This window comes from Agelaius phoeniceus, chromosome 25, assembly GCF_051311805.1.
Source record: "Agelaius phoeniceus isolate bAgePho1 chromosome 25, bAgePho1.hap1, whole genome shotgun sequence".
NCBI classification, from domain to species: Eukaryota; Metazoa; Chordata; class Aves; order Passeriformes; family Icteridae; genus Agelaius; species Agelaius phoeniceus.
This window is the reverse complement of record NC_135289.1, coordinates 3,316,086-3,335,175: the sequence shown is the minus strand read 5'-3', so window position 1 is coordinate 3,335,175 and position 19,090 is coordinate 3,316,086. Positions and strand designations below refer to the sequence as shown.

Below are 19,090 nucleotides of genomic sequence, written 5' to 3'. Positions count from 1 at the left end.
ATGAGGGAAAGGCTGGGAAAGGACATTGTTACAATGACAAATATTCTCTAAATCCCCCATTTGGAAATGTGATTAGGGGATCTAATCTGCCTGGGCTGGAGCCACTTGAAAATGGATCCTTGCCCAAACTCTGGCTTGAGCTGCTCCCCAAAATCTGAGGGTTAAACTTTATAAAAATCTGCCTGGGATTGAGCTGCTCCTCAAAATCTGAGGGTTAAACTTTATAAAAATCCACCAGGAACTGGAGCTGCTCCTCAAAATCTGAGAGTTAAACTTTGAAAAATCCACCTGGGATTGAGCTGCTCCCCAAAATCTGAGGGTTAAACTTTAAAAAAAATCCACCAGGAATTGGAGCTGCTCCCCAAAATCTGAGGGTTAAACTTTAAAAAAAATCCACCAGGAATTTGAGCTGCTCCCCGAAATCTGAGGGTTAAACTTTATAAAAATCCGCCTGGGATTGAGCTGCTCCTCAAAATCTGAGGGTTAAACTTAAAAAAATCCACCAGGGATTGAGCTGCTCCCCAAAATCTGAGGGTTAAACTTTGAAAAATCCACCAAGGCTTGAGCTGCTCCTCAAAATCTGAGGGTTAAACTTAAAAAAATCCACCAGGGTTTGATCTGCTCCCCAAAATCTGAGGGTTAAACTTTGAAAAAAATCCACCAGGAATTGGAGCTGCTCCCCAAAATCTGAGGGTTAAACTTTGAAAAATCCACCAGGAATTGGAGCTGCTCCCCAAAATCTGAGGGTTAAACTTTAAAAAAATCCACCAAGGTTTGAGCTGCTCCCCAAAATCTGAGGGTTAAACTTTGAAAAATCCACCAAGAATTGGAGCTGCTCCCCAAAATCTGAGGGTTAAACTTTAAAAAAATCCACCAAGGCTTGAGCTGCTCCCCAAAATCTGAGAGTCAAACTTTAAAATTTCTGGGCATTTTTGGGGAGCTGGGATGGATTCTGAGCAGGTGACAACTGTGAATGAGCCTTGGGAATGGTGCTGGGATCTCTGCAGGATCCTCCTGAGCTCTGATTTTGGGTGGTTTGGTTTGGGCACTGCCATTGGGGGCACCCAGGGGCCTCCCTGCTTGCACTGGAGCCTCTCTGGGTGCCACAGGAGCACCCAGGGATTGCTGCCAACCCAGCAGAGAGGATTTGAGGAGGAACTGAGAGTTCCAAAGGCGCTTTTGGGAAGCTGGGATGGTTTTCTGTGCAGGTGACAGCTGCGAATGAGCCTTGGGAATAGTGCTGGGCTCTGTGGAGGATCCTCCTGAGCTCTGGTTTTGGGTGGGTTGATTTGGGCACCCAGGGGCCTCCCTGCTGCTGTGGGAATTCCCTCTGGCTGCCATAGGAGCTGCAAACCCACCAGAGAGGCAGGAGGGGCTGAGAGCTCCGGAGGCGCTTTGGGGAAGCTGGGACGGATTCTGTGCAAGCTTTCAGAGCACCCCAAATATCCCCCGGGGCTGGAAAAACCAGGATAACCCCCCTGGATCGGCGAGGAGCGAGGCAGGGACCTGCTGAAGGCAGCAAAGCCCTTTTCAAAGCCCGACCCGAGCGCTGGGAGTCTCCGAGGTGCGTTTGGTGCCTCCCCCGGGGGTTTCCAGGCGCATCCCGCCGGGAATGCGCTGCCAGGCTTTGTGCTGCTCAAGCCTTGGCATTTTTGGGGCAGCCTGGCCGATCTGAGGGCCCTGAGGGTTTTGTGAGAGCCCCCAGCGCCGTCCCCACCTCCCGAACCTGCCCAAACCTCCCCCAAAGCCGCGCCTGGGACCGAGGAGGAGCACGGGGGAGGCTTTGAGCGTATCCAAGCTACAGCGGATTTGGGCACCCTGTCAAATGTTCTCATTGTCTGACCCTTGTCCAGACGCCAGTAAAACCCTTTGGGAAATTCCCCCTCCGCCCGGCGCAGCGACTTTAATTACAGCCGAGGAATGCGAGGCCCGGAGCGCGGCTCCTCCCGGTCCCTGCGCTTGGCCGAGCGCCGCCGGCGCGGATCCCACAAAGTTTGGGATCTGCGGGGATCCGTGGACATGTCCTTGATGGGACTGGGGGTGATCCATAGGGATTGGGGGGAATCTGTAGGGATTGGGGCTGATCTGTAGGGATTGGGGGCGATCTTTAGGGTTTGGAGGGGATCTGGAGGGACTGGGGCTGTTCCATAGGGTCTGGGGGTGATCTGTAGGGATTTGGGCTGATCTGTAGGGATTGGGGGCTGATCCATAGGGTCTGGGGGGGATCTGTAGGAATTGGGGTTGTTCCATAGGGTCTGGGGGAGATCTGTAGGGACTGGGGGCTGATCCATAGGGCTTGGGTCTGATCCATAGGGCTTGGGGCTGATCTGTAGGGTTTGGGGGCTGATCTGTAGGGCTTGGGGCTGTTCTGTAGGGTCTGGGGCTGATCTGTAGGGTTTGGGGATGATCTTTAGGGATTGGGGCTGATCTGTAGGGTTTGGGGCTGTTCCATAGGATTTGGGGCTGAACTGTAGGGACTGGGTCTGATCCACAGGGCTTGGGGCTGTTCCATAGGGTTTCGGGGTGATGCATAGGGCTTGGGGCTGTTCCATAGGGTCTGGGGGTGGTCTGTAGGGATTGGGGCTGTTCCGTATGGCTTGGGGCCATTCTGTAGGATTTGGCAGAGGGTTTGGGGACACAGCGAGGGCAGCAGCGGGGTGAGTGCTGGGTGCCGATGTCTGCGGGACATTCCGGGGGTTCGTGGCTCGCTGGCAGCCGTGCCCCAGCAGCAGCAGGACATGAGTAATCTCCATCCCACCGGGGGGAGGCAGATCAAAGGCACCGGAGGAGATACAAGAGGTTTCTGCTTCACAGACCGGAGCGGCTGCACTTCAATAGCGCCTTTGTTAGCGGCCCTGCCGAGCCAGGGATGGAGAAATACCTGACCCCACTCCCTCCCTCCTTCCCTCCCTCCTCTCCCAGCCCCTCGCAGCGCACCCACCCCATCCCTGTGCCCGCGCAGCCACGGAAAGGTCCCAAAACAGGCTCGGAGCAGCGAGGTGACCCCCCCCGAGCGGCGCCGTGCCCCGGGGGGCTCGGGGAGGAGAGGACGGAGAGGGCGATGCCAGCCCCGTGCCCGCTGGCACCGCGCCCTTGCCGTGCCACGCTGCCAAAGGTGAGCTCAGCGCGCTCAGCCGGCGGCTCCGGGCACCCCCGGGGTCCCTGCGGCACGGCCAGGGCACGGTGGCACCGGGATGGACACGTGCTGGGGACAGCAGGGTGTGCCCTGCCAGGTGCCACCTCCGTGGGGAGGCCGTGGGTGCCGCCAGGGCCGTGTGTCTTAAAGAGCCGTGAAGGGATTGTGATGTCCGTGATGGGACTGGGGGCGATCTGTAGGGACTGGGGGTGATCTGTAGGGATTGGAGGGGATCTGTAGGGTTAGGGGCTGATCCATAGGGACTGAGGTTGTTCTATAGGGTTTCGGGGTGATCTGTAGGGTTTGGGGCTGTTCTGTAGGGTTTGGGGCTGCTCCATAGGGATTGGGGCTGTTCCATAGGGTTTGGGGCTATTCTGTAGCGTTTGGGGCTGTTCTATATGGATTGGGGCAGTTCTGTAGGGACTGGGGCTGTTCTGTAGGGTTTGGGGCTGTTCTGTAGGGACTGGGGCTGATTCACAGGGTTTGGGGCTGTTCCATAGGGTTTGGGGCTGTCCTGTAGGGTTTGGGGCTGTCCCGTACGGTTTGGGGCTGTTCCATAGGGATTGGGGCTGTTCTGTATGGTTTGGGGCTGTTCCACAGGGTTTGGGGCTGTTCCACAGGGTTTGGGGCTGATCCGTAGGGATTGGGGCTGTTCCATAGGGTTTGGGGCTGATCCACAGGGATTGGGGCTGTTCCATAGGGTTTGGGGCTGTTCCAAAGGGATTGGGGCTGCTCTGTATGGTTTGGGGCTGTTCCACAGGGATTTGGGCTGCTCTGTATGGTTTTGGGCTGCTCTGTATGGTTTGGGGCTGTCCCGTACGGTTTGGGGCTGTTCCACAGGGACTGCCCCAGACACTCAGGGGCAGGGACCCATCTGGGGGTCCTGCCGTGCCCCCCACACCTGGGAGGTTCCCCCAAAGGTCCCCCCAGCCCAGCACCTGCTCCCAGCGATGGAATTTTGGGATGCTTTGGAGCAGCCCCGTGTTTTGGGATACTGGGGGGGTCCTGGAGAGGGGCTGGAGGGCCCCGTGGCCGTGTCACAGGTGGGACACCCCGTGCCCCTTCCCCCTCGCCATTCGGGGGGGATAAAACAGGGAAAACCCTGGGAAAACTCTCAGAGCTGCCCTGGCCCCAGGAGCTCTTTGTAGGTCACAGCCGTGTTCTCTTATCCGCTGCAAACCTGCATTTCCCAGAACCTGCATTTCTGAGCCTGGATTTCCCAAGAATTCCGGGAATCTCCCACCCTGAGCTCATCAGCCCCCCCGGCAATTAACGAATTAACAGCGGCTAATGAGCGCGGGGTCCTGGCAGGGGGGAGGGAGCTTTGCCAGGGACACCTGGGCACTGCTGGTGACACCCTCAGATGCACAGAGCTCATCCAGGGACACCTGGGCACTGCTGGTGCCACCAAGGAGCTTCCCCAGGTGTGCACAGAGCTCATCCAGGGACACCTGGGCACTGCTGGTGCCACCCCCAGGTACACAGAGCTCATCCAGAGACACTTGGGCATGGCTGGTGCCACCCCCAGGTGTGCACAGAGCTCATCCAGGGACACCTGGGCATGGCTGGTGCCATCCTCAGATGCACAGAGCTCATCCAGGGACACCTGGGCACTGCTGGTGCCACCCCCAGGTACACAGAGCTCATCCAGGGACACCTGGGCACTGCTGGTGCCACCCCAGGTGTGCACAGAGCTCATCCAGAGACACCTGGGCACTGCTGGTGCCACTCCAGGTGTGCACAGAGCTCTCCCAGGGACACCTGGGCACTGCTGGTGCCACCCCAGGAGCTTCCCCGAGGTTTTCCCGAGGTTTTCCCCGCCGTGCCCGGCTCCCGGCCGAGCTGAACGGCGTCACCTTGTCCTGAGCGCCTCTTTTGGTGGCTCCAGAGATGGAAACTCCCCCGAAAAAGGCCCGAGGGGGGGGAAAGGAGGGTTGGCAGCCAGACCTTTCTTTGGGCCTTTGTCTGAGCCCACAAAGGCGGCTCTGTTGGGTGAACCTGGCCGAGCATCCGCCCCTGCAGCCAGGTGAGCTCTGGGGGCAGCTCCTGCAGCTCCTGCTCCTGGCCCAGTCCCCTGGTGGCCCGAAAAGTCAGATTTTCACAAGAAAATCTGCAGGATTTTCTTCTGCTGGGCAGGGGGAGGCTGCACTCGGAGGTGAGTGTTTGGCCCTAAAAATGGGATCTATCTTTGGCCCTAAAAACGGGATCTATCTTTGGCCCTAAAAATGGGGTTTATCTTTGGCCCTAAAAATGGGGTTTATCTTTGTCCCCTAAAAATGGGGTTTATCTTTGTCCCCTAAAAATGGGGTTTATCTTTGTCCCTAAAAACAGGATCTATCTTTGGCCCTAAAAATGGGGTTTATCTTTCTCCCTAAAAATGGGATTTATCTTTGTCCCCTACAAATGGGATTGATCCTGCGGGCTCCAGCGGCTCCTCCTCCATGGTTTTGGGATGGGAAACCAGCCTGGATTTGGGATGGGAGCCCAGCCTGGCTTTGGGATGGGAACCCACCATGGTTTTGGGGTGAAAACCCAGCCTGGTGTTGGGATGGGAACTCACCCTGGTTTTGAGATAGGAGCCCAGCCTGGTTTTAGGATAGGAGCCCAGCCTGGCTTTGGGATGAGAATTCACCCTAATTTTGTGGGGGGAGCCCAGCCTGGTTTTGTGGCCCGTGCCCGCCGTGGTTTTGGGTTTGTGCTCCCAGCTGGTCACAGGGAGGGAGGGCAGCTTAGCCCAGAGAATCGTTTTTCCCCCTCATTCTCCTTTCCCTTTGCCCTCCCCTCTCCCCCAGGCCGCTGCCTCTCCTGCCAAGCCCTCTGCTGTGGTCTATGGCTTTTTATTCCTATGTGATGCTTTCCCGAACTCATGTAGGGCGAAAAGCCATGGGCTACACAGGGGAGGGACTCCACCTTCCAGGCACCTCCTCACCACCTCCCCGAGCCCCTTCCGAGCCTCTGGGATTGATTTGGGGTCAAACGAGGAGTGAAAGGGGGCACTGGAGCCTCGCAGGCCTTTACCAGAGGGGTGGGGACACAAAAGGTGCCCGGGGGCAGCGGGGCCGTCCCCATTCAGCGCCGGCCGAGGGAGAGGTTTTTGGTTTTTTTTGGCATTTTGGAGCTTTTCCAACACGGTTCAAAGCATCCCCACCTGCATCCCCTGGAATAAAAGCGCCAGGAGGAGACCAAGGGCATTTCCAAGGGCATTTCCAAGGGCATTCCCAGGGCTGTGGGTGCTGCCCGGGTGGGAGAAAAGGGGGTTCAGGGCAGTTTGGGCACTCAGCCCAAGCAGAGCTGGGGTTTGTGGCAGGCAGGGGCTGCCCCACAGCTGCCAGGGGTTCGTGGCCTGGCTGGTGTCACGAGGCTGGGGAGGGTGGCCGGGAGCAGGAGAGGAGGAGGAGGAAGGGTTCAGCTCCAGGGCAGGGCTCGGCAAATCGGGATTTGTAAAAGTGCAGAGGCAAAATCTGCTGGTCCGGGGGGTGGGGAGGAGGGGGCCTGCAGATCCCACCCCAGGGACCCCACTCCATAGGTTCCATCCCACAGACCCCATTTCCACAGGTCCCATCGCACAGACCCCATTCCTGTAGGTCCTGTCCCACAGAGGCCACCCCACAGACCCCGTTCACACAAACCCCACCCCACAGACCCCACCCCATACACCCCATTCCTGCAGATCCCATCACACAGACCCCAATCCACAGATCCCACCCCACAGATCCCATTCCTGCAGATCCCACCCCACAGACCCCACAGACCCCATTCCCACAGACCCCATCCCATTCCTGCAGCCCCCACCCCACAGACCCCATTTACACAATCCCCACCCCACAGATCCCACCCCATACACCCCATTCCCACAAATCTCATCCCATTCCTGCAGATCCCATCACACAGACCCCAATCCACAGATCCCACCCCACAGACCCCATCCCATTCCTGCAGCCCCCACCCCACAGACCCCGTTTACACAAACCCCACCCCACAGATCCCACCCCATTCCCACAAATCTCATCCCATTCCTGCAGATCCCATCACACAGACCCCATTTACCCAGACCCCACCTACAGACCCCATTCCTGCAGATCCCATCACACAGACCCCATTCCTGCAGATCCCACCCCACAGACCCCACAGACCCCATTTACACAATCCCCACCCCACAGACCCCATCCCATACACCCCATTCCCACAAATCCCATTCCATTCCTGCAGATCCCATCCCACAGATCCCATTCCACAGATCCCATTCCACAGATCCCATTCCACAGATCCCATTCCTGCAGATCCCATTCCTGCAGATCCCACCCCACAGTTCCCATTCCTGCAGATCCCATCACACAGACCCCATTGCACAGATCCCACCCCACAGACCCCATCCTACACACCCCATTCCCACAAATCCCATCCCATTCCTGCAGATCCCACCCCACAGACCCCATTTACCCAGACCCCACCCCACAGACCCCATTCCTGCAGATCCCACTGCCATGGACCCCATTTGCACAAACCCCACCCCACAAACCCCATCCCACAGACCCCATTTACCCAGACCTCACCCCACAGACCCCATTTAACAAACCCCATCCCACAGAGACCCCATTTATCCAAACCCCATTCACACAATCCCCGCCCCACAGACCCCATTTACCCAGACCTCACCCCACAGACCCCATTCTCGCTGATCCCATCCCACAGACCCCATTTATCCAAGCCCCATTCACACAATCCCCACCCCACAGACCCCATCCCATTCCTGCAGCCCCCGCCAGCCCTGTGGGGTTTCCCCCCCCTCGCTGAGCAGGAAACGAGCAATTTCTCCCTCCTTTAGTTTCTCTTTTCTCACTTCCTGAGCTTTGACTCATTTGGGTGTCAGGCTTTCAAGTTTATTTCACCAGCCTGGAATGCATCTTTAAAAATAATAGTCCTTGGAGGGAGAAAAAAAAAATAAAATAAAGGGGAAAAAAGCTGAGGTTCAGCTGTAATCCCATGACTCAAGGAGGTGTGGAAGGAAGAAAATCATGAAATCCCATGAGTTCCAACAATGAGAGCAGGAGAGCTGGCACATAAATCATCAAAACCAAACACCATCCGTCAAAATGAAAGGAATTAAGCCAATCTCGCCGGGCTGTTTTAATTATTTTTTAATGAGGATTTGCTCATTCAGAAAATTCACCCGTGACAATGCCTGCCCCGAGCCATTCAGGGGGACACGCTTGGCTTGGCCCCTCTGTCCCCACCCCTCCAGGGCTGCTCCAAATTGGGAATGGGATCCTGGAATGAGGGGGACAAGGAGAGGAGAGCAGGGCCAACCAACCAAAACCACCCCGGGTTTGGTAATTTGGCTTTGTTGCACCCCAAAGTTTCATGGTGGGGAAGAAAATCCTCTCTGGAAGGTCCCTGGAATGATTTGGTGGGAAGGAACCTTAAAGCTCACCCCAGGTTCCTCCAAGCCCTGTCCAACCCCACTTTGACACTTCCAGGGATTGGGTAACCCCAAATCTCACTCTTGGCTTGGCCCCTCTGTCCCTACCCCTCCAGGGCTGCTCCAAATTGGGAATGGGATCCTGGAATGAGGGGGACAAGGAGAGGAAAGCAGGGCCAACCAACCAAAACCACCCTGGGTTTGGTAATTTGGCTTTGTTGCACCCCAAAACATTGTGGTAGGGAAGAAAATCCTCTCTGGATTGTCCCTGCTGTAACCTTGGGGATCCCTGGAAGGAAAATCCTCTCTGGATTGTCCCTGGAATGATTTGGTGAGAAGGAACCTTGAAGCTCATCCCAGGTTCCTTCAAGCCCTGTCCAACCCCACTTTGAACACTTCCAGGGATGGGATAACCCCGAATCTCACGCTTGGCTTGGCCCCTCTACCGCCCTAAGTGTTGCTCCAAACGGGAATGGGATCCTGGAATGAGGGTGCCAAGGAGAGGAGAGCAGGGCCAACCAACCAAAACCACCCCGGGTTTGGTAATTTGGCTTTGTTGCACCCCAAAATGTTGTGGTGGGGAGGAAAATCCTCTCTGGGTGGTCCCTGGAATGATTTGGTGGGAAGGGACCTTGAAGCTCATCCCAGGTTCCTCCAAGCCCTGTCCAACCCCACCTTGGACACTTCCAGGGATGGGGTAACCCCAAATTTCCCGTTATATTTTGGGGTCTGCTGTAGGTGAAGCAGCTCCAAGCAGGAATGTGTGGGCACAGAGGCAGCAGCTCCCAAATTCATCCCAAATTTTGGAATGTGCAGGCACAGAGGCAGCAGCTCCCAAATTCATCCCAAATTTTGGAATGTGCAGGCATGGAGCATCAGCTCCCAAATTCATCCCAAATTTTGGAATTTACAGGTTCAGGGCACCGGCTCCCAAATTCAGCCCAAATTTTGGAATGTGCAGGCATGGAGCATCAGCTCCCAAATTCATCCTGAATTTTAGAATGTGGAGGCACAGAGGCAGGAACTCCCAAATTCATCCCAAATTTTGGAATTTGCAGGCTCAGGGACAGCAGCTCCCAGATTTTGGCTCAGGAATGTGCAGGCACAGAGGTGGCAGCTCCCAAATTCCACCGAAATTTTGGCTCAGGAATGTGCAGGCACTGAGCACCAGCTCCCAAATTCATCCCAAATTTTGGAACGTTCAGGCTCAGCGGAACCAGCTCCCAAATTTTGGCTGAGGAATTTGCGGGCACGGGAGCACCAGCTCCCAAATTGATCCCAAATTTTGCGATTTGCAGCTCCCAAATTCCCTCTGGGATTGGGCTTGGCAGCACCAGGGTCACCCAGCCCCGCTGCTCCCAGTGCCAGGGGATAATCTGGGTGCTAATTATGAATATTTTAATTACAGCCTGATGATAATGAGCAGAAAAGCGGAGTTTTTCGATCAAAGCTGAGCCCTGTGGGACACAGCCCCTCTGGGAGGGTTGGTGCTCACATGGGATTTTCCAGGGGGGGAAATGATGCTCAGGAGGAGCCTGGGGTGGTTTGGGGCTCAATCCTGGCTCAGGATGATCAGGAGAAGAGCCAGGAAATTAAAATCCACGTTAAATCCCAAATATCCTCGACCCAAACCACGCCTGGCTTTGATCCATGCCTGGGTGTGAGGAGTTGGTGTTGGATGTTTTCCCTCAGAGGGTTCAGTTCCTGGAGCGCTGCTCCCACCCCAAATTGGGAAAAGCTTGGGGAAGTTTTGCGCTGATAATTCACCAGCAGGACAATAAATAATAATAATTTTTAAAAAAGAGGCGAAAAAGACAAATCTGGGAATTATTTATCCAGCTCTGCCGGATATTTTATTTTAAAAAAATAAAAAGTTTTTTTTTTTTTTTTTTTTTTTGGGGTGGGGAATTTGGGCTGCACCGGTTGTGCCACCTTCCTCTTCCTCCTCCTCCTCCTCCTCCTCCTCCTCCCGGCTGCCTGGGAATGGATTATTTAGGAACTGGTGAGGCCACCGGTGCTGAGTCAGCCCCGAGCTAATGAACACCCCGGCTGCCCATTTGAAATTTATTGCACCTATTAATTACAACCATTAGCTGCAGCCGGTGAAATTTTTATAATGAGGACCCTGGCGACTTTGCCTCGCCAGCAGCAAATTAACCGTGCTGGGGGGAAGAATCAATGGCATCAGCAGACTTTACAGAAGCGATGTTTTAATTAGCGATTCTCTGCAAACATGCCAGGCAACATCTTCTCCCTTCATTATCTCCCCTTAAAGGGATGGCGCTGCTTTTCAGGTCGGTTTTTATCCCCTCCTCTGGCTCCTCTGTTGTTGGGTTGTTAATGCTCGGCTGCTCATTAGAGAAGCGGCTTTGAAGTTGGGGTTTGGCTCAGGATTGGTTGTAAGCAGCGAAAAGTCTGAGTTTTTTTGTATTTTTTTTGTATTTTTAAAATTTTTTTTTGGGGGGGAGGGGGAAAAAATAAAAAGCCGGGCTAGGAAATAATGGGTTTGAAAAGTTGGCTGGAAAAATGTTAAATTGGGTGGATTTTGGGGCTGGGAGGAAGAGGATGAGGAGTGTGGGAAAGGGGTTGTGTCCACACAGGGAGAGGATGTCACAACAGAGGAGGGAGGCAGGAGCTGAACTTTGGATGCTTAAAAATCAAAGGAACAACAACAACAACAAAAAAAATCCCAGGCAAAACTCTGTGGATGGAGCATCCCCATCACCCAGAAACGCCCAGGATTCAGCAGGGAAGGCCCAGCTGTGACCCTTCCACGGGGGATCTTAAAATCCAGGCTGGTGATCCCAAAACCATCAGTCCCTCCTCAAATCCTTGGCTTTATTCAATACCCAACTGAATACATTGGGTATATTCAATCAACTCAGCTTCGATTGAAAAACTGGATGTAGCAGTTATGGCGAAAGGCAAATGAAATTATTATTTTTTTTTAATTATTTTCCCCTCAGTTTCATCACAAATTATTTAATTTCATTCTGCTCCCTGCCAAAAAAAACACAGCCCAGATTTCCATTGCAAATAATCTTTCCTAAGGAAAGAGCCCAGCAGCAAAAGGCAGCTCTGAAATCCAGGGGTTCCAATGCAAAACCTGCTGGTTTTTCCAACGGATCCCCTAAAAAGTGAATTTTTTAAAGACAGTGTCTCCCAGAAATAGGAAAGCTGAGGGAGAAAAATGTCTGAAATCCAGGGGTTCCAATGCAAAACCTGCTGGTTTTTCCAACGGATTCCCTAAAAAGTGAATTTTTTGAAGAGGGTGTCTCCCAGAAATAGGAAAGCTGAGGGAGAAAAACCTCTGAAATCCAGGGGTTCCAATGCAAAACTTGCTGTTTTTTCCAACAGATTCCCTAAAAAGTGAATTTTTTGATGAGGGTGTCTCCCAGAAATAGGAAAGCTGAGGGAGAAAAACCTCTGAGATCCAGGGGTTCCAATGCAAAACTTGCTGGTTTTTCCAACAGATTCCCTAAAAAGTGAATTTTTTAAAGAGGGTGTCTCCCAGAAATAGGAAAGCTGAGGGAGAAAAACCTCTGAAATCCAGGGGTTCCAATGCAAAACCTGCTGGTTTTTCCAACAGATTCCCTAAAAAGTGAATTTTTTGACGAGGGTGTTTCCCAGAAATTGGAAAGCTGAGGGAGAAGAAGCAGCTGGAATGAAAGGCGCGGGTGCCTGAGCATCCCACAGGGGTGGCGGCCGCTGGTGTCACCTGGCAGCGTCACCTGAGCCCAGCCACCCCTGCTGCCCTTCCCTGCCGGTGCCAGGAGCTTCCTGAGGCCCGGCAAACCCAGAAAAAACGGGAATCGCTGTGTTGAGGAGCAGACTCGCTCCAGCTGCCTCAGAAAGACATTTTTCCGGGCTCGGGGAAAAGTGACATTATGAAAGTGAGCGTGCTGATTGCAGACAGCTCCCAATTCATCACCGTGACAGTGACAAACACGGCCCGGGGTGATGCAGTTGGCGAAAAGAGAATTCTCCAGCTTTACATTTTTAATGCTCCGCTCATTCTCTCCCAGTTTTATCCCCAGGATCTTCTGCCTTGAATGGAAAGGGCAGCGCGGGGCTGGCGAGCCTGCAAATCAGCCGGGGCTCCTGTCAGCACTCCCCAAACCGGCTCGTTTCATTTTTATTTTTCATTATTGCTGCTCCTCCACCATCCCTTTTTCCACCTTTTCAAGGGGAACAGCCTCAGCTGGGCCGCTCCATTCTCCGGGGCTCATTCATCATTGTCCCCAGCCTGAATGGGAGGCACAGGGTCAGCCTGAAAAGCTCCAAACCCCTCTGAACATCTCAAAAGGTCCCTGGTGGGGTCCCAGCCGGACCCCCCAGGCTCTCGGGGGGGTTTTGTGTCGGTAAAAGGAGGCGGAGGGGGGGACACGGGGACGTGGGGTGGCACAGGGCGCCCCCGGGGACCTGCCTGGGAGGTCTGGGGTTTCTCTGGGGATTATGGGCAGCGTGGTTTAATTTCATTATTGAACAGCCCCGCAGCCAGGAGAGGATGGGCCAGAGCCGGGTGGGCAGGGCTGGAGCGGCCCCGCACTGCCCCTGTCGCTGTCCCTGTCCCCTCCTGTTCCCCCTCCTGTTCCCCCTCTGTCCCCCCGGGGCCCTCAGCCCAAAATTTTTTGCCCCCTGGCAACAAATAAGGGCGGGGGAGAGGAAGATTCTTCCTTGCAGATTCCTTGCAAGAGTACCAGGGGCTTCCTGGCCCTTTTTCTCAGAAAAATGCTCAGATAAATGATATATATATATATAAATTATATATAAAAGATATATATATATATAAACGTAGACATAATTTTTATATATAATATATATTATATAATATATATTTTAATAATAAATATATTATATATACACACATTTTATTTACATATTTATTTATATATTATATGTGTTATATGTATTACATATAAATAAAATATATAGAGTATATAAGTATATATTTTTACATATATATTAATACATACTTATATTTATATATTATATATACTTATGTTTACACATACTTATATTTATATATACTTGTATTTTTTATATAAAAATATATATTTATATTTACATATATGAATTTATCTGAGAAAAGAATTTTCCTCTTCATTATATAGATGTATTTATTTATTTATATATATACATATACATACATATTTATATACATACATATATATAAATATACATATAAATAAATGAATATATAAAAATAAATATATATATATACATATATATATATATATATAAATGAATATAAATAAATAAATAAATATGTATATAAAATTTATCTGAGACAATAAATATAAATTTCCTCTTTATCAGAACGAGCTCTTTTCTCTCTGTGCCGCTCCCGAGCACACAAAGGGACATTTCCGAGCGGGGCTCTCTGCGCCGCTGCCCTCCCGGTGCTCCAGCGGTGCCCGGTTTGAATTTGGGATGCTCACGCAGGTTCCCAGATGGCCGCGGCCGCAGGGGGGAATTCAAGGCGATTTTTGGGCCTTTGTGCTGCAGCTGCACCCGCGGAAAGGGGCACGAGGGGAGGGCGGGGATGTGGCACCGCTGTCACCGCTGTCACCGCCGGGGCTCCCTCCGCCTGCTCCGTTTGCTCCCGGCTGGGAATTCCGGCTGATCCAAACCCCGCCGGGACTGTGGGGTGGGGAAAGGGGGTCCCCAGAACCTGGGGAGGCGACAGCGCCCCAAATCCTGTCACCCCTCCAGGCTCTGTGCCAATCCTGAGTCCAGCCCCCCCTGAGAACCAGTGCTGCCTCTTTTGGGGTAAAATCATCAGGAAACGGCCCAGGAGGGTGTCCAGGGATGCTGCAGCCCTGGCAGTGCCCAAGGCCGGGTTGGACCAGGCTTGGAGCACCCCGGGGTGGTGACAAAGGTGTCCCTGCCCACAGCAGGGGTGGCACTGGATGCGCTTTAAGGTCCCTCCCAACCCAGCCCAGTCTGGGATTCCGTGATTTGGTGAAAAGCTGAGGATTCAAGCAGGGAGAGAAGGAAGCTTTGCCTTCAGACAGCGTTTCTGCCAGGATTTGTTACTTATTTAAAACCCCCCCAGCCTTGCATTTGCATAATTACATTTTGCAGCTGTTGGGCCGTGGCGTGGGCTGGGCTTTGGGGCAGTTTTTAACAAAAAAAATGGCAAAAAATGGACACAAAGAAGGGAAGGGGAAGGGGAAGGGAAGGGGAAGGGGAAGGGGAAGGGAAGGGAAGGGAAGGGAAGGGAAGGGAAGGGAAGGGAAGGGAAGGGAAGGGAAGGGAAGGGAAGGGAAGGGAAGGGAAGGGGTGAAAAAAGGGTGGGGAAAAGGGAAGGAGAAGGGAAAAAAGGGGAAAAGGGGAAAAAAGGGGAAAAGCAGACAAGAAAAGAGGAGGGAAGGAGGGAAGGAAGGAGGGAAGGAGGGAAGGAGTCCCATTCCAAGGTGATGCCCCAGGTTTGGGATTTTGGGGCCGTGCACCCCCAGCTGCTGCCCTGCCTCCTCTCCCTGTTCCCCTCCAGGTCTCTGGAGTCTCCAGCTCCCGGTGATGCCCCAGTTCACCTTCGCCTGCTTCTGCGGCCTCCACGGCTTCTGCAAGATGAAGGGGAAGAAGGAGGAGGCCGGCGGGGGGCAGGAGACGGCCGTGTGAGGGGCGGCCCCGCCCGGGACCCTCCTGCTCCCCTGGGTACACCGGGAAACCTCGGGTGTCTCTTTCTGACCCCTGCGAGGAGCAGCCCCCAGGCGGGGTCACCTCTGCCTGCCCTGCCTGGGGGTGTCTGGGGGGTTTGGGGGGCTCAGGGGCTGAAATCAAGGGTCCGGGGTGGTGGTGGAAGGGAGCTGAGGGATCAGGGGCTGGGGGAGCACAGAGAGGGCTGCGTGGTCTGTGCAGTTATCCCAGAGATTCTCCATTTACCCCACACATTCCCCATTTATCCCACAGATTCCCCATTTATCTCACAGATTTGCCAATGATCCCACAAATCCTCCTATTTATCCCACAGATTCTTTCATCCCACAGATTCTCCCATTTATCCCCCATATTCTCCCATTCACCCCACATATTCTCTCCATTTATCCCATGGATTCTCCATTTGTTCCTCAGATTATCCCATTTATCCCACAGATTCTCACTTTCGTCCCACAGATTCCCCATTTATTCCACAGATTCTCCACGGATCCCACAGATCCTCCCTTTTGGTGGGAAGGGACCTTAAAGCTCATCCTTTAAATCCCTCATATTTTCCCATTCATCCCCCAGATTCTCCATTCACCCCACAGATTCCCCATTTATCCCACAGATTCTCCCATTTATCCCCCAGTTTTGCCATTTATCCACAGATTCCTCATTTATCCCCCATATTCTCTCATTTATCCCACAGATTCTCCATTTATCTCCCATTCATCCCACAGATTTCCCATTTATCCCACGCATTTTCCATTTATCCTCCACATTCCCCATTTACCCCACAGATTCTCCGTCCATGCCCCAGATTTTCCATTTACCCCATAGATTCTCCATTTATCCCCCATATTCTCCCATTTATCCCCCATATTCTCCCATTTATCCCTCATATTTCCCCATTTATCACCCAGATTCTCTCACTGTTTCCTCTCCCCAGGGCAGAGCTGGATCCTGCCCTGTCCTTGCCGGGGATGTCACCGAGGTGCCACCGCCACCCTGCCGGGACTACAAATTCCTACAAATCCCAGTGCCACGGATTCCTGGTGTTCATGGAAGGAGCCTCCACTCCGAGGGAAGGCAGAAAAATGAATTTTTTCCCAGCAGCAATAATCCTTTTTTAACCCCAACACAGCAAGGAAAGGATCCAGCTTCCCTCCTCTTGTTCCCACTGGGAATTTGGACAATTCCTGCATCCTGGTAGCAGCCAAGAGATAAAAAAACCAAAAAACCCACAAAAAACCAAAAAAACCCCAAAACCAAAATCCCCTTTTTTAATATTTTTCTCTCCTGGTCAAAGCTGTCCCTCCTCCCTTCCACAGGGAGGATTTTCTTCCAGGTATTCCCAGTCTTCCTGTAGGCCAAAATAATTGGTGGCTGCCCCCAAAAATTGGTGTTTTTCCGAATGTTATGCCAAGGACAAAGCTCCAGGTGTGCCCAGGACATCTCCAGTTGCTTTGGGAAATGCTGATTTTGTCCTGTTCCTATTTTTGCACATCAGCAGAGCCCGTTCCACCTTTCATCCCCAGCACAGCCCTTGGTGAGGACATTTGGGCCAAAAAAAAAAACCCCAAAATCCAAGGAAGTCGGTGGAACTCTGAGGGCATTTCCTGAATGTAACTTTATTTTTTTGCACAAGGATTTGTGGTGGCCACACGAGGGATGTGTTGAAGGATTTAAACAAGTTGGGATTAATCCCTGCCCTGAAAATGAGCAGGGGTGTAAAGATAAGGGTGGAATTCCGGCCTTGTTTTACTCCAGGATAAATCCACAGGGACACTGAGATATGTAGAAAAATATTAATTATAGAGAAACCAGCTTGGACTGACTCCCATGCCTCAGATTTCTCCTGTTTCTCCAGGTTTTTCCTATGCAAAAACACACAAAAAAACCAGCAAGAACAAAGCCAGCTCAGCAGCAGGTCCTGACTCAACAAAGCCCAGCTTAAACCTTAGGCTTTGCCTCGGGGTTTTGCTCCACCCCATCGATTTTCCTGATTCCAGCCTGGATCGATCCCTGGCGAGGAGGGGAAGGCTCAGAACCCTCCTTGCAGCCTCTCCTGACACGGATCAAAGCATTAAATCTCTTTTTATTGTCCTTTTCTTTTATCCCTGCTGCCCGGATTTCTTTGGGAAAGAACTCCCAGGATGTCCCTGGGGAATCTCCCAGCCAAGGAGCCATAGGAATCTGTACTGTACATTTATTTTTTTGGGGGTATTTATTTTAATTTTTTATTATTTTATTATTTTTTATTTATGGGGCATTTGTAAATAAGCACAGGCATCTTCCACGCACAGAGCAGAGCGCTTCCTATAGGAATTCCTATGCTAGAAGAATAAAGAAACACATTAATTAATAAATAAATCAATTAATAACTGATTTTAAAAATAAATAAAATATTTATGGTAGTTTTTGGAGTGTGGATTTTATGGTCTTTTGGAGCTGAGGGGTTTTGCTCCCTCTTTTTCTTGGCTGGTTCTTCAAAGCCAACGCCAAAATTCGCCTTTCAAAAAAGGCCTGAAATGCAAATTCCAGATGTTTGGGAGTGGGACGGATGTGGGGAAGGGCACAGGGGTTGGTAAAGCACAAACCAACCCCACAACAATTCCTGAGATGTCAGGAAAGCTCCCAGCCAAACCTTTGGAAGTCAGATGGGAAAAAAATCCCAACAGCTTAATTTGAATAATTAATTATTGGGCTCCACCTTAACGAGCATCACTGGCTGGGATTTATCGTTTTCCTGGAGGATTTTCTGCCGTGATCCATCCTGTCCTGGGCTGCTCCTCCTTCCCAGGAGGATTTGGGGAATGTTCCTGTTCTCATTGGGGAGGGATCCAGGAGAATCAGCAAGGGATCCAGGAATTTCAAGGAGGGACCCAAAAACATCAGAAAAGGATCCAGGAATATTGGGGAGGGATCCAGGAGAATCAGGGAGGGATCCAGGAACTGCAGGGAGGGATCTAGGATGGGTCCAGGAGCACCACCGAGGAATCCAGAGACATCAGAGGGGGATCCCCATTTTTGGGATGGTTTTTGGGGTGCTGTTTGGCATGGTTTTGGGATGGTTTTTGGCGTGGTTTTGAGATGGTTTTGGGGTGGTTTTTGGGGTGGTTTTGGGATGGTTTTGGGGTGGTGGTTGAGAATCAGGAAATGATCCACTTCTATCCATTTAACCCACTTGGAGATTCCTGTTCATTCCAAAGTATTGGAAGCTTTCTGCATGGACAAAGGTTAAAAGCAGAGTTTCCCTGGGGGTCAGGACTTCTCAGGACAGGCAGAGAAATATTTATTATATTAATACATATTTATTCATTTATTTATCTATAATTATTATGCATATTATATTATATATATATAATATAACTATTAATGTAGAATACATGATTATATATAATTGTTGTATATAATATATAATATATTACATATAAAAACATATATAATATATAATTATATATATTATGTATATTGTAGTATATATATTATGTAGTATATATATTATGTATATAATAGTATATGTATATACTATTATATAGTATATATACATTCTATATGTTTTAGATAGTATATATATTATGTACTATATATTATATATTATAATAATTAGTTTATTAATAATTAAATTATTAGAAATAAATAAATGAATAGACTAGACTAGACTAGACTAGAATAGAATAGAATAGAATAGAATAGAATAGAATAGAATAGATTTACTATATAAACAATACATAAAGCCCTGGGTTCCAGCAGGCTGAGAACGCCCCCAGCTCTCCGCGCGTCCCGGGCCCCTCTCCGTGCGCGGCCACTTTAAACCCGCGCAGCCCACCGCGGGCCGGGGGTGGGGGGGGATTTGTCCTCCGCGCTGCTGCAGCGCGCAGCTGGTG

General features: G+C 51.4%; 1 protein-coding gene across 2 annotated transcripts in view; it reads left to right on the top strand.

The window, feature by feature from the left end:
* The window catches only part of BLACAT1 (BLACAT1 overlapping LEMD1 locus), a 32,881-nt gene extending 15,264 nt beyond the window's left edge, over nucleotides 1–17,617 (top strand). For both annotated transcript variants that reach the window (XM_054648938.2, XM_077190697.1), the window contains exons 2-3: nucleotides 15,052–15,215; nucleotides 16,150–17,617. In XM_054648938.2, coding sequence (XP_054504913.2) covers nucleotides 15,078–15,179 — 102 coding nt within the window. In that variant the 5' untranslated portion in view covers nucleotides 15,052–15,077 and the 3' untranslated portion in view covers nucleotides 15,180–15,215; nucleotides 16,150–17,617. The remainder of the gene's footprint in view (nucleotides 1–15,051; nucleotides 15,216–16,149) is intronic.
* Nucleotides 17,618–19,090: the final 1,473 nt, after the last annotated feature.